The following is a 16,264-nucleotide window of genomic DNA, read 5'->3' as shown; positions in this document are numbered from 1 at the left end:
GCTGAAGCATACTCTTGCTCAGCCACTGGATGTGGACTGATTTTTACTTCATAGGTGAATTGTTTGGCCTGTGCTATTCAGGAAGTCAGATTATATGGCCTTAACAATCTATCCAACACTATGTTCACATACTCTTCATTGTCCATGGGGTTTTGTCAGTATTTGAGAGTATCTGACCATGCAACCAATGATCTCTTAATTTATGACAGAAATTACTTGATGCCAGTCAGAATATACAGAAAATATGGAAATATATGTAACAAGTTCAATTCATTGTAAGTGAGACATATCATAAAATGGTGTGGGTTGGAAGGGACCTTAAAGACCATCTAGTTCCACCCGCCTACAAGGACTCATTCCACTAGACCAAGTTGCTCAAAGACAGATCCAACCTGGCCTTGAACACTTCAAGGGATGGGGTATCCACTATCAAAAGTAAACATCTGCTCTAGAGATACAGTGTTTTTTTAGTAACTAAATATCAAACCTCAATTTTATACATTTTACTGCATTAAAAAATGGGTAAGATGTATAGTTTTAGACACAACCCTTATAATCTTTTTCCTGCTGAATATTCTGCACTTCAAGCTGAAGTACAGGCTGTGCCAAAATGTGACACCTCAACCTATGCAGATAACCAGATCGTTTGTCATGCATTCCTTCACCTGCTTATGATGATCCTTTCCCTGAAGGCTTGCAGCCACCTCTTCTGTCACACACAACAGGCAAAATCTAGACAAGAACTCTTTGTTCATCCTGCAGCCCATTTCTTCCCACAGCTAGGGAAAAGGAAAGCCAAGAGCAACCTCGTAAACTTTCTGACAATGGCAGCCTGATCCCAATTATTCTGGTTCATGGACTTTCTCAGACCCAGAGAGAAAGAAGGTTGTTTGGAGCAAGGTTTTGGTTTAGTGTTTTCGGGCCAGGGAGTTCCCATCTTAAATTCCTGTGAAGACCAGTACACACTGATGCCACTATGTATACCATCACTCTGTTTCCGGTAGCAGTATGTCTGCAGTCATAGACACCATCCCATTATAAGCACCCAGAGGAAACAATGCTAGGTATGATAATCTTATATTTTACAAATGAGACAGCATAACAAGAGGGGGAGTAGCAAAAGATGGAGGAAGAAAGTTGGGAATTGGGTTTATCAGGTGTTGTGCTTATATAGGCTAAAACAGGGAAAAAGTGGCAGGTTGATGGTACCAGATCAGTTATATAGGATTTTTTAGTTATGGGTTTATTTCACCATCCATTTGTTTTTCTCTGTGTCCCTTTGATCTTTATATTTCCTATGTCTGTTAAGCTGCTTTGCCTAGGGTCTGATGCAGAAAGTGCTGTTAGGCAGACACTCCCTTTTCACTTTGTCCTCTCTCCATGTTAGGTTAGTGTTCGCTGGTCGTGATTAATGGAGTTGATTTTTCCATCTCTGTAAAGTGAAAGAATGGAATCAATATTAATACTCTAATAAAAGTGTGAAATATACACTGGAGAAAAAATTATTTTCTCATTTTCTCTTTAAATGCAGGTTAATGACAGTGGCAAGGATAGAAAAATCAGTCATAAGTATTTTCCTTATTTTCTGTCTTGCTACTTGTGATTGTACCTTAAAACCTGGATACATTAATTTATAACACCACAGTTGGTTTTGGGTTTTTTTTGGTTTGTTTGGGTTTTTTTGTTTGTTTGTTTTTTTGTCAGTTGCAATTCATAAGTTATTATGGCAAAGGTATTTGGAGCATTTCTTGGGGAAAAAAAAAACAACCAAAACAACATAATGAAATGTTTTACTTTTCTGATCTCCAGAAAACTAAACAGTTGTGAGATGTTAAATGGTATTGAGTATCGTGTACTGGCAACAAAAGGAAAAAAGATTGGGTTTGGGTGCATTCAAGATTATGTCAGGCAGTCTGGGAATTAAATGGCTCTTGGCATTTTGTTTTGTGAGGTTGCTGATTTTTTTTCCCTCTTACAGAATTCTGTCAGAAAGAATTCTAACAGTTATTAGAAATAAGTTTCCTTCTTAAACCGGGACTACAATTTTTGTTTTTCAGAGAGCAAAGGAAGAAGCCATGCAGAAAGAAGTGAAAGTGAAGCTTATTACTGATTCTGTGAATAATTTTATAGCAAAAGCTCCACCTGCAGCTCATGAGGCATTGAAAAAGGAGCTTGATGTTCTAATCACCAGCTACCAGCGACTCTGCAGCAGACTGAATGGAAAGTGTAAAACTTTGGAGGTTGGATATCTTGTCAGTCATTGTATTTATAGCCCTTCTAACTGCATAAGTAAGGTAGAGAGTAAAGATGTATTAGCATATAGGATCATAAGTAGCCTAAGGCTGTCCTCGCTTCATGAGCCATATACCAAATACCACATACCACATGGTATGAGCCATATACTAAATCTTTTTGAGAATTGTATGTGCTAGAGAGTCATATTAAAAGAGAAGCCTCAAACATGGCTCTTATGTGGAAGACAGCAATGGCTGCTCAGGGTTCTTAACCATCTGAGTTAAGTGAAGAATCTGGCTTCTGTAGCAACCCTGTGACATTGTTTTTACCAGCTCCTCTAGGCATCTTTCTTCCATGGCTGAGATTTTGATTAAATGGCACTGAAGCCAAACAGGGAGTTTTATCTCAGCATGGGAACAGCATTTGATCTGCTGGCAAGCTGAATATGTCTCATGCATTTTGAGTTGACTCTGCCATTTTGGCCAACCCCATTAAAGACTCTTGCCATAGGACTATTTGCGTATTATACAGTGGTCACAGTGAATCAGGTATGAGTTTTTGTTGTGAACAAATTTGGAATAGATAACTTTTTACAGGACAATTTTACACCTGGGTAAAATTTATCTCCTCTAAATTTCACTGTGACAATTCTGTCTAAGCTGGTAGCCTCTATTTCTCCTGATCATTAATGTTGTTGTTGAGTGTTAATAACCCTCTATAAACTCTTCCTAGACCCGACACATTTGATATGATCAAAGTTAGGTGAGATGAATTGCATTCTGGGAAACTTGATATAAAAACATCCTAATGCATCTCAATAAAATTATATTAACTTCTATTAACAAAAAGGGAGCAAGGAAAAGGTGATTTACAGAGACTTTAAATGTTTTGCTTGTGCATAAAGTGCCATTTTTATTTGCTTATATAAGTATCTTCAGGAACTGTAAAAATAAAATAGTGGACAACAATTTAATTCCAGGAGAATAAGAACATAATTTTATTTTACAACATTATGTTTAGTACTCTAGCAGTTAAGTGGTCTATAAATTGCATTAGATGTTGTTTAAAATTAATTTCCATGAAGATTTCCATCAGAATTCTTGAAAGCTGTGTTTGTAGACATTTTATGAACCTGTTCTTTAAGTAATTAATATACAGAATATATAAGCAGCCTAACTACATCTTGTCAGAAAGATATAAACCTCTAACATGAGTCATTAAAAATTTGATAATTTCTATATTTATATATTACAAGAAAATCTTACAGAAAAGCATTAAAAGTGCATAATTCATAAGACAGAGGATTCAAGTCATGTTTAGCAGAAGTATTCACTTTTTCACGCTATATTCTGTGGTTTTACTCTGTTTAATCAGAATGTTTTGGTTGTGATTTATATCTATTTGGAACATATAAATACTGGGGGGAAAATCAACTAAATGGCACTGTAACCATCAGATATCAACCATGTTGTTTTGGCGATGAAACATGTAATGTTTTAAATGTTTTAATAATTGAAAGTTACCTGTGATATTTTCAATCTCAGTAAACTACTTTTTCTCCATCAGGAGGTATGGGCATGTTGGCGTGAATTATTGTCGTATTTGGATGCAGAAAATAAATGGTTGAATGAGGTTGAAGTGAAACTGAAGGCAACTGAAAATATCCAGGGAGGTGCAGAAGAGATTTCTGAGTCTTTAGATGTAAGTGCTGACTTAAAAAATATCATATCACATGTATTGATAAATTGTAAATCACATTACTTTCAAAACAAACTATGAATCAACGTTACACATAAGAAAGATGCAGATGATTTGGCAAGTTCTGTGTTCTCACTTCATTTAATAAATGAGGTTTTGAATTTGAATCCACCTAAGTGAGACAGAGTAATTGCATGTGTTATGCCTGATGTCATAGACAACTTTTGGTGACAGTAGAATACTTGTTCTTAAAAAACATGGCTTCAATTAAGCCAGTCAAGAAAATGAAGACTTCAGAGAGATCAAGCTTTCATCTTAGTACTGCAGCTCTGTTCACTATTACTTAATTTTTATTCATGGAACTCATTTAAATTTATTCATGGAATTCATTTAAAATTTGTAGAAACTAAGTTAATTAGTGGATAAAAATACAAAATGTTACATTAATAATGCATTTTTTCTTTTGAACTTCATCCAGTCAGATACTCAAGCATTATTTTTTTTAATTTTTAAGTACACAAATAGGCTTACTGAAATCATTGAGCGTAGTCCCTGGTTTTAAAATCAAGTACCCAATTTATTGCTTTGCGAAAATTCTTTATTTGCAGTACAGAACTTGATGTCAAGGCATGGGACATAGCTGTTTATATCTTTTCTCTCTTTTTTTATTGTGTATGAAATGTAAAGTTATGTTTTTAAGGCAAGTTCTGATTGCTCCATAGAATCTTATTTGCAGAAAGGAAAACAAAATACTTTTTTGACCTTGTTTCAGTCTTTGGAACGTTTAATGAGACATCCAGAAGAAAATCGCAATCAGATTCGGGAATTGGCTCAGACTTTAACTGATGGTGGCATCTTGGACGAACTGATCAATGAGAAACTTGAGAAGTTCAATACTCGATGGGAAGAACTTCAGCAGGAGGTATATTTTAATAATTGACCTGTCCTCCCATTAAATTGCTGACAGTCTAGCACCATTAAAAATATAATAGAATAAAATATTTTCTTTGTACAGTTCCTAACCAGTACACAAACAAAGACTTATTTTACAAGTGGATGATTTGCATAGATTTGGTAGGCTAACTCCTGTAGGTAGCAAAGCACCACATAGCTGCTTGCTCACTCCCTATGTCTCCTGGTGCAATGAGACAGGCAACTGTAAAGGGAAAAGCAACAAAACTCATGGACTAGAGATAAAAAACAATTTAATAAGTGAAAGAAAAAAAAAAAAAGGGGAGGGGGTGGTTAAACAAGCGATGCAAAACCAATCACTCAACACCAAGAGACTAATGCCCAGCCACTCCCTGAGCAATGGCACTTTTGGAAAAACTACACCACCACCACGCACCACCCCCGGCAACCCCCCTTGCATTGCTGAGTGTGATTCTCTGTGGTACAGAATATCTCTTTGGTCAGTTCAGGTCAGCTGTCCTGGCTGTGTCACTGGGAGGGGCAGAGGGAGAAAGAGGAGGCCTTGGCAGTGTCCAAACACTGCAAACAACAGCTAAAACATCCCTGTGATATCAATTTTGGTTAACAGTCTGGAATAGCACCACATGTACTGCTGCAAGGAAAATTAACTCCATCCCAGCCAATACCAGTACAATAGGTAACCCTAAAATTCCAAAACTGAAGTGACCGTCTAGGGTATTTAATCTTCAATTGCATATTTAGACATGCATTCTCTGACAAAACTGTTATTGAGAAGCAAACTATTTTCAAAATTAAATACGAGTAACATCCTCTTACAGGTGTATTATTTACTAAAAAATAAATAAGAATCTTTGTATCAATAAAAGGTTTTATAAAGACAGAATATTGAAACATGTTTAGCACAAGGACAGTCAAATCTGGCAATATGCTAGATTAGCAATCTTTGCCAAAGACACTATGAAGAAAATTTTACTACTTGTTTGATTATCCCACTAGTGGGAGAGTATATGTTTTTGCTGGTAAATCAATCCAAAACTGTGATACTTGTGCGTGGATATTTACTTTTAATACTAGGAGTTTATTTAGCATATATTTGTGTGCGTACTAGTAGAAACGCATGTATGGCAGAACCAAACAGAATTCACCAAAGAATTCTTAGACAATGAAAGGATACCTAAAGATATAGCGCAACTACTAGTACTTTACTAGTAACAAAGATGGGGACAAACTAAATAAACAGAACAACTTTACAGGACAGCGTAACAAGACAGTTAAATTACACAAGCATTCAGTGCAAATACATGAAAATTGATACTCATGGAGGACCTTTGACTTCATATACAAAATTGTAACTTTTGAGCTGACCGTTACTGTTCAGAAGGTAGATCTTGAAGTTGTGAAGAGAAATATCAGGAAGATTTCAGATTGATACTTGGTAAAGCTATGAAAGGAATTATTAGGGAAAGACCTAAAAAAGGACACAGTCAGTCTTTATGATTGGAACCAGAACATGTTCAAAGATGAGCTACAATGATCGTCAAAAGTTACTCAGTTTCAGTGACACAGAAGATGCTTTGGAAAGCATCCGTGTTAGAATGGTGATAATCTACCATGACGATGATAACATTTTTGCTTCTCTTACGGTCCTTGAAACGTACTTGTTCTTGAAAACAGTGGAAATAAAAGCACTACAATAAAATTAGGGAAGGGTTCTCAGCTGTTCTGAGCTTAAACTTGAAGGGTAAAGGCAGGGAAAGAGCCTGTTTCCCAACTACCTGGTGGTATAGTCAGTGCAAGCATTCACATAGTCCCATTTTGTTGGACAATGTTATAACAGAAAAGTAAACATAACTTTCTGTATGCCGACTCTCCCCCTGCCCCCCACCCCCCCTTTTTGTTTTTTTAACGTCTAACTTATCTTTTAAAGCAGATACATTCCTTGGAATTCTGCTTCTTGGTAGCTGTTGGTTTTTTTCGTGACTTAGAGGAGAAAACTGGGAACATAGAGAGGGCTTCCAGTATGCAGAACCAGGACTTTCAAATAGTGTTACTGAGTGATGGGAGAATACTATTCAATCTTCACAATAATAGAAATTAAATCAAAATTCATGCCATCTGCAGAGGTTAAATGTGGAAAGTACAATATAAAGATGTGTGAAATTCTGCAGAAAATTTGAATGAGTATATAAGCAAAATACATTGGATTTTTTTAAACGGCTTTCCAATTTAATTTAAATACAGACAAAAATCAGGGGAGAGGAATTAATAAAACAAAAAGTTTTATTAATTTTCCCACTGAAGCCTCACACAGGTTTTTTCATAGATTCCTGACACTGAATTTTCTGTGCTGTTTGTGTAGCCCTATTGAAATCCAAACAGCGTGCACTCTCCTTGCATAAAAATCCATTGCAGGCACATAACACTATTCAGCTTGTGCTCAAGGTCACTTCCACTTTAGGCAGTCTAATAGACTATTCTAAAGTGGTTAAGTTATTTATTTTTATTTGAATAATTGTGCAGATAATTACCAAGACAATAAGCTCATGTGGGCAGAAACTGATATGTGAAATATTTATTCACTACTAATAGAGCAACCAAACCAAACCACTACCATATGAATGATGCTGCAAGGCAATGCAGCATGGCTACTGAGATAGAGATTCATTTTTAAAGGCTGATAATGGCTTTATGTTTGTATGCCTTATCTTCTGTACTTAACAAAGTCTGAGTGTGTTTAGTTTGCTTTTGAACATCTGGGACTGATCGATAAGCGACATACCTTTACTTTTCAAGGACTGATTCACTTACAACACTATATATTGGGTCTAAAAAACATGGTTGCCTGAAGACCTTCAAGCTAGTATTGCAAGTGGCTATCATCACTTGTAATGCTGAAAGTTGTTTACATCCTGTCCAGCAAAATTCAGAAATGTCGGCTAGATATTCTTGTGACTAAACTTGCAAAAAACTGTACAAAACATTATTGTTCAGATGGGCTTTACACTAAATTAAATTATTGTTCTTGTGGACTGTCACTTAATTTCTTTTAAGACTCCCCACAAGATTACCTTTTGTATTTGTCAAAGAGCACATCATTTGACACATTTTTTCCGTTTTGGTCTCTTCTCAATATAAGAAAGAATTCTTCATGCCCAATCTCCATGCAATTGCTTTGATTTTTTCTAAGAGGGCTGCTTTTACAAATTCTGAGACACAGAATTTGAGAGGCATAATCTCTCTGTAGTGATAACCTAAACAGATAGAGCTTGTTGCTGTTTGCAGTTTTGGATTATTAGAATTTGTAGAAGAATTAGCTCTAGCTTGGAGGGTATTAAAAATTTCTAGGCCCTAAATGACTTCTTTGAATGTTAGAAAAGTTTTTTCTAGTTTAAGTCTAAAAACTTATCCACTCTGATTCCAAACAAAAACCAGAGATTAACACATTAACAATTTGATGCAAAACATACAGAGATGTAATATATCTCAGACACAACTGTTATAACACCAAGAATTATGTCAAATTTGAAAGTAATTTAAACAACTTAAGAAGGAATTTTAAAGTTAAAGTTTCCTAACTTTTAATTTTACCCTGTGCAGCTAAGCCAAAAAAACTATATCTGTCTTTCTTAACAGATCCCTTTCCATGAGCTATAATTTGTAAGCAAATTAGTGGATTTGCTTCTGCATTTTAAATAAATATACGCTGTATTAAAAGTACTATAATTTTTGAAAGTTTTTGTTCTATGTTTTCTCCCACACCACAACTACTGCTTACTGCCTTAACAACAAAACTACTCGGTTTTAACCATAAAACTCTAAGCAACATGTGTGAGTAGTGTCATTAAATACATGAAATATATCATTTAAGGAAAAAGTTACAATGTCTATAATTTTATATAGCTTTATAACATTGAACATCAAAGAATGAGTTATAGTCATAACCAACTGTTTCAGTATCTCCATCTTCCCTGATACTTGATCACCTCTTAGTGCTTCCGTTCCCTTAACGTGGCATTTTGTATGGATAATATGCAATGTTACTATTTCCTAGATTTTCCACTGATCTTTCTTAAATTGTAAACAGATTTATGCAATACTGTATATCCTAAAAATTAAATTATTCTTAATCATAAAGAATAACCAAAAATCTATAAAAAACTGTTGAGAGTTTATTAAAAAAATCAATCCATAAACATCTTTTCTTTTCTCTTTCATTACGATAGTGCTTAACAGCAGATTATTTTTTTTTGTTTTTATTTTCCTTGACAGCTGTCAACATTTCACAGGCTCAGAAATAATTGAACAGTTGGTTATTTGCCTGAGAATTTTTATTTAGCAATTAACTGTCAGACACTTCCCTTTAGAGACTAAAGCCTTCAGCTTTCCTGACTATGATGTGTGTCCAGCAGAGCTGGAGCTTCCTGTTATATCCTCAGACCCATTTATATACTGTGATGTTAAACCATCTATTTCTTCCAGAGAAACAGACAAAATGTAATCTCTTTCAGAGAAAAAAAAAAAAAAAAAAACAACCAGCACCCTTCCAAAGCAGAACATGATAAATCAAAATATTTTAATGCTATAGATTTTTACACACAGAGATGTATTAGTTTTAAGGATATATTTGAAACTCAGGTTCACAGATGTGTGTAGTGTCTGCCCCTTCGTGTAAAGCCCTCTAATGCTTACCTCCATCAGTAACCGAGAGGAAGAAGACTTCTCCATATTGTAGCATTCCCCTTGATTTTATTAAGAAGTATTCTGCAATGCCATTAATAGTGCCAGGGACCTGCCTAATGAACAGGATTAGGTTTTTGAGTCAGCTATTGTGTTCTAAAGAAGTATCTTACATTACATGAGTTTATTGTACCTTTTATGAAATGATTGTGAAGACATTTTCATTACATTTGTCATGCAAATTCAGTGGGGTCAGGGTAGAGGCTTAACTTCAGGTGAGCTTGCAGGACAGAGTCTGTTCCCAGTAATCAACAAAGAGACAAAAAATTAAAGCAGCATGCATATATCTCAGAAAATCATCACAAGCGTGAAGGTGCCATGTCCCAGCACTCAGCTCTGTGGTGCTGCTCCTGCTATCAAAATAATTCCTGTCTTGTACCACTGCATTCACATCCTGGTCTGGCATCATCCATTCAGTCATCTAAACTGTTAGCAGTATTTGGAAAAGATGTACTTTCATCTCACTTGGAAGATACAGAATATCATGCAGGTTAATAGACTGTAATCCGATTCTTTGTGGGGACAATGAAAGGAGAAAGTTTTGTCTTTCTGTGTGGGTGTACATGCTTACTTTGTGTGTACATAAAGACTTCACAAGCATGCATATATACATATTTATCTGACTTTATATTTGTTTGAAATCCAGCCTTAAAAATTCAGCCATGCTCAAGCAAGGATTTTCTGTAATTCTTTCTTAACTTTATCTGCTTTAATATTTGATCAATGAGTTTGGAAATGTTTTAATTTTTTCACTTGTATTCTAAAACATGATGTTGATATACATAGTGTCTGCTGATATCAGCACAGAGATGACAAGTATTTAATCACTACATACTTGTCATACAATTTTTAAAAAATTTGTGAGTTTCCATGCAGTGATTTCTTCACTGTATGGATGCAGTCTGGTCCTGAGGCAGGCAGCAAATTTATCTATACTTAAGCAAATTCCTAGCTGAAAATAGTAGTTAGCATGGGTCAGCATTTAACAAAGGGTCAAAGCTTTGCTATAAGTTGTTTTTCGAAAGTATTTAACACAAAATTTGTGTCCTATATATTGAATTCTCCAGAAAGCCCACTCACTTATTTTAATGACTAATAAGAATGGAACTTTCTTAATGTCTTATGTTAAATGGTCAGCTTTCCTGAACATCAGAACACTGCAGCCCTCGGTAAGAATGGACTATACATGTAGGTTAGTCCTACCAGTGTTCCAAAGAAAATAGTAAAGGCAGAGAGGTTTTATTCCATGCTTCTAGGAGGATGCCCTTACCCATGATCTGTAGGAAGCTACTCACCCTGCTTCTGCTCTAATGGTTCCTTCAGTCTACTGTATAGTGATGAAAATGGAAAGGTAGAGGGTGACTGTGTCTTAGCCAGGCTTACAAATTAGTTGTAAGGAGTGTCAGAGTAAATGAAGCTGTGGGTTTTAACCCTGCTGCTTTGAACAGGCTGAGAACATTGAAATATAAAATCTCAAATCAGATGGTAAAAGTAATTTCAGTAGCAAACCTTAGTACTGTACTATAAAGTTACACTGGTTTAATGGTTCCTTTAGTAGGGTAATAATACCTTTTTGGCTCAGGTGCTTCCATTAACGTGGACAGTGTGGGTCTGATATGTAAAGCTGCTCAGTTCCATAGGAGATTCCCAGAACTGGCAGTGGTGCAAGATTATCTGATCAGCTGTTTTGAAATGGCACAAAGAAGCTTACAGATACAAATATAGTAAATACTGGTTGTATCTCTAGCTAAGTCAACAGCTAGCAAGAATGCTCACAAGAAATATTTTTTTTCATTTTTTAAATTTGAAGGTCTATAAGAATCTGAGTACCGTGAAGAAGGTACAGGTGTATCAAATGTTCTCACTGAATTGCTGAGATAGTTTTTTGTTCAGGGCAAAATTTTTGTAATGGGTATGAAATCAAATTAAAGTATAGCTGGCTCCCCAAAGAGAGGTAGTGTGATTTGCTTTGAAAAATGACAGGACAACTAGCAATGTTAACTTAAAGAGTGCTTGCTTTCCCCCTCCTCCTTTGAATCATGTCAAAGAAAGCTAGTCACTTTATTCTGTCGTCAGCAGTATGGCTGGGCTTGTACAGAGAAAAAATGCATTGCATTTGAGATTTTTGGTAATTATTACGTGCTTTGTATAAAACAGAAAATCTTAGGCAGAAGCTGTAGCCTCAGTGAAATATGAGTCTACAAGTGGAAACAATGAGAGATGGAAGAAAGTACCAAGTTAATTATTACCTGGTAAATGCCATATTGAACAGGTACAAATAATAGTTAAAGCTGACCCATTTATGTCAAGTGCTTAATTATACATGTGTTTTAAGGACAACTTGGTGAATTTATTGTTCTGATTTGGTAAACCATGAAGTGAGGACCCCTGAAAGGAAAGCAACCTTAAAAAAAGGATTGTGTAAAAGATGATGGTAGGCAATCCTCTGTGACACTAGCAGTGGAGTAAAGGCAAGAGTCAACTTTCTAGGCTGAAAGAGACTATAATTAGAGTGACAAAGATCCATCTCTCTTTTTTGTTTGTTTTTGTTTTGTTCCAAAGTAGGCATTGCCACCATTCCAGACAGCTATTTATAGTTCATATAAGAGAGCTACTTCTCAAGAGAGTCTTTATCCCTCTCACTTACTGAAGTGGATTGTCTCAGATGGGATTGTGATGACAGTAACCCTATTCTCAGTAAACAAAATCTCTTGAATTATATAATAAGATCAGGAGGACAGCTATGCCTCAGAATGAAAGACTACACTATCAGCATGGTTTTATTAAGGGGCTTTGCTAACGTTCACTCTGTATAGAAATCTCAATGCATGCATTGTTTTTTCAGGATCCTACATATTTTAGAGTTTGTCCTTGCAATCTGGGGTTTTGTTTGTCTGTTTCTTACTAAAAATAACTGAATGGGTGGCAAAAAGATGCGCAACTTGTCATACAAAAAGGTGGATGAGCACAAGTCCAGAGTACTATTTTTGATTCTTAGCCTGCATTCTTTTGGAGGGGCAAAAAAAAAAGGGGGGGGGGGGAATGTTTATGCATTATTACTGTAAATACTGATAACTTTGTCATTGGTTTTAGGCTGTGAGAAGACAAAAGAGTCTTGAACAGAGTATTCAATCTGCCCAGGAGACTGACAAAACCCTCCGCTTAATTCAAGAGTCTCTTGCTCTCATTGACAAACAGCTAACAGCCTACATTGCAGACAGAGTTGATGCAGCACAGGTCCCTCAGGAAGCTCAGGTAAGTGATATAGAGCTTGAACTGATGTGTTTTCTGGTTTTCTCAATCGACCAGGTAATACTAATACTCATACTAATAAAATGGATTTGCAACATGATCAGTATAAAAACACCAATAAATTTTATGTAGGATTACTTTGAGAAGATAAGCTAATTAGTAAAGGCCTATTTTCCTTCTGATTTGCATTATATACCTGTCCAGAAGATGTAAAGAACTATCAATGTCATGGAAGACTATGCAAATAAAACGACAAAGATAAAAAATGTGATTCTTTAAAATCCAGTTCCCATCCTGGAAAGAAGAAACTAATAATCTTCATTACTCGTAGATGGCTCTTTTAAAAAGCTGATTAGGTGGCCTAGGGATTGTTACTACTATTGAATAGAAAATTATTGAAACATGAAAACATTGTTAATTATTTCAAGATGTGCACATGAATATACCTTTATTTCCATTTTTACAGCTCACATAAGTTTAACAGAAACAGCTTTTCCCATTCTTTGAGAAGTTTATTGAGCCTTTGAAATAAAAATGTACATCTAAATCTCACTTTTACTCTTCCATTCTTCTTTCTATAACATCTGCTTCACAGCAACACTAAGATGGTAATAATACAAATTAAATAAAAGCAAACATTTCTGGTATAGAATTATTAATATTTTACAATATTATGTTAAAGGGTCATTACTGTAAATTCCACCTAAATTTAGGAAATCGGAATACAAAAGTAAACAAACAAACAGAGAAGGTAACAGGGAAATTGAAAACAAGTGCTTTATAATGATTGTAGAAGAGGCATTCAACTGTGTTTTTTATGGCATGCTGGTAGAGTTTAAATTCATTCTAAAAAATTAGTGTCCTGTATGGAGTTGCTTAGATGATCTTAAATATATTCAGAGCTGAATATATGTGGCCCTGAAAATCATGAGTTTTCTTCTTTAAAAATAAAGGTTTCCATGTCTTTTGAATTAAAATGTAGATAAACGTACCTTTCAGTTGCTTTTCTAGTGTATGTATGCTTGTAGGTACATGCAGATTTTGTGTGTGTGTGTGTGTGTGTGTGAATTTAAACAGTTATACTTAGAAAACTGGATCATATTTTCATTTGGCCATGTTTTGAAACCAATTCTAATTTATTTGCTTTTAACTTATGACAATATAAAAATAGTATCATTCAGAGAAATTTCAGTTTGAATCCTAAGCTGTGTTAGCTGTCAGTTGACTCTCTTGAATTATTTCTCTCCTTTCTTGAAATATGAATATTGCAAAATTTTTTATAAAAAAATAGGTTACAAATCAGCATATTTTAAAGAAATATGAATTTAATTTATCATCTTGTAATTATATAATTGTAATACATAAGAAAATTCTGATTTGGTGGTTCTTCATATATCCCAGGGTCGCATCTGGTTAATGTGTGTCCTCAATGACAGTATTGACAATGATTACAGACTGTGCAAAAGGAAGTAATTCAGAACTTCAACAACCCAAACAGCACAAAACTCAACCAACCTTAATTAGCACACTTCCATGGGAAAATTTCAGCTCAGTGCTTTTGCAGAGCTTGTTTTTGTTCTTGAGATTTTATTGTCTGATGTCAAGTTCACCTGATTATACTGTGTGCGCTGTGGGAAAACCAGCATAGAGGCTGCTGAGTTTTTCCCTTTCATGTTTTTATTTTAAGATGCCAGTGGGACATAATGAAAAAAAAACTTAACAATGGAAATGATTTAATGCAAATACTGAAGTCCTCTGAAGTTTACTCGTGAAGTACTTTAAAATCCTTGGAGGGAAAGGGAATAAACAATCAATTTTATGTGGGTAAATATACTGAGTCATTCCTTTAGTGAATGCCCCTGCCAGCTGATGGCAGAATAGGCGCATACTGAATGGCTACATCTCCTGTGGAGCTTCCCCTGGCACAGCTCTTTTGTGGAGCTGGAAAGAGTTCATTCATATAAGATACCCTACAATAATGTCTGCACAGCTGGAATGGGAATCTTGCAGTCAGTTATGTTGGTTTCTGGGCAGGGGTCAGTTTATCCATGTGGAGGCATTTAGCAAATTCTTCAGCAATATGTGTTGCAATTTTAAAAGAACATATGGGAGAATTTATTATCAGAAAGCTGTTGAGAGTTTGGGAGGTCTGTGTGTTTGCATCAAAAATTCAAATCCATTTAAAGCATTAATAGGAGGAATAATCTTTCATTCAGCTGATCGGAAATGGATCTGAGAAAAAATTACATGTAGCTCCTATTTTTAAGTTACAAGATCAGTTTAGTTTATTCGGAAAGTTGACACAAGGAAAAGGCAATTAAGTATGTGCTGTTCAACTTCTCCTCTGGATCATTTCTTTAATGTACTTTGTACGCTGCTTACTGCACCACGTGGTGCTGAGAATGTAATGCTAGAGAGCCACTGCCACCCAACTTTTGAGTACAACTAAAGGTGCTGTATTCAGACAAAACAATCTAACAACAACCACACAGATAAATCAGTTCAGATTCCACAAGTTATAATGATGAAAAAAGCTGGAATGAGGTAAAGTCTAAAACAATATTCCAGAAGGAAAGTTTATTTGTTTGTATGCTTGATCTCATGATCCCAACTGAAGTCTCTTTAATTCCTTTAAATTTGCCAAGAAATACAGGGAGTGTCATCGTCACAAGCATTTGCCAGTTGCTGACTTTTTTTCAAGTACTCTTTAAATGACATGTAAATCTGTATTGAAAATGTGACATTTATATGAGAAAGTATTTCTCAGATAATTATTTGTAGCTTTGTTACTAAATAAATTATGATGGGAGAGAGATTCTCGACTTTGTACTTCTGTTTAGTCTGGGTGATTACATTGTGGGGGTTATAAAGTGAGACAGTAAATACACTTACTTCATTGCTCATCTGCACGTCACAAATCGTTTGTCTGCCATTCTCCCTGTAGACTTACGTAAAATGCAATGTGGTGAATAAACAGGAGTAATATACTTTGCCTTTTCAAAAACTCCTTCCTTAATTTCAGTTCTGTTGTGATAAACACTACATACCTGACTGTTTTCTAAGATGTTTATTAATCTGTTTTTTTAAATATCATTGTGCTGTGTTCAGAACCAAAGTTAATGTGGTGATATAATGGCAAAGCTGTTTGGCAGTGCAATGTGTTACTTAACAAATATAATGCTTTGTTTCATTGCCTTCAGGCTAATATTTTGGGGCAAAAAAATCACAGTTGTCTACTTAGTAAAATGTCTGATGTTAAAGGAATTTAAACTTACTTATCCTCTGCCGTAATTATTTTGTTCAGCGATGTGTAGATCAGTGGTCAAGGAGGGAATAGCTGATAAGCATTATTCAGAAGTGTAAACTTACATTTTGTTTTGAATATAGAAGTTCTATGCAGATATCTGTA

At 35.2% G+C, this 16,264-nt stretch overlaps 1 protein-coding gene across 11 annotated transcripts in view; it reads left to right on the top strand.

Annotated features, from left to right (window-relative positions):
- DMD (dystrophin) overlaps positions 1 to 16,264 on the top strand; it is a 1,160,159-nt gene that overhangs the window by 454,432 nt on the left and 689,463 nt on the right. For 10 of the 11 annotated variants that reach the window (XM_055801176.1, XM_055801179.1, XM_055801178.1 and 7 more), the window contains 4 exons: positions 2,058 to 2,240; positions 3,802 to 3,936; positions 4,706 to 4,855; positions 12,697 to 12,858. In XM_055801176.1, coding sequence (XP_055657151.1) covers positions 2,058 to 2,240; positions 3,802 to 3,936; positions 4,706 to 4,855; positions 12,697 to 12,858 — 630 coding nt within the window. Of the gene's footprint in view, positions 1 to 2,057; positions 2,241 to 3,801; positions 3,937 to 4,705; positions 4,856 to 12,377; positions 12,561 to 12,696; positions 12,859 to 16,264 lie in introns of those variants that run through there. The other variant, XM_055801184.1, reaches the window with a different exon arrangement.

Source organism: Falco peregrinus, chromosome 4, assembly GCF_023634155.1.
Source record: "Falco peregrinus isolate bFalPer1 chromosome 4, bFalPer1.pri, whole genome shotgun sequence".
Classification (NCBI taxonomy): domain Eukaryota; kingdom Metazoa; phylum Chordata; class Aves; order Falconiformes; family Falconidae; genus Falco; species Falco peregrinus.
Note: the sequence above shows the minus strand (reverse complement) of the source record. Positions and strands in the feature narration are given on the sequence as shown.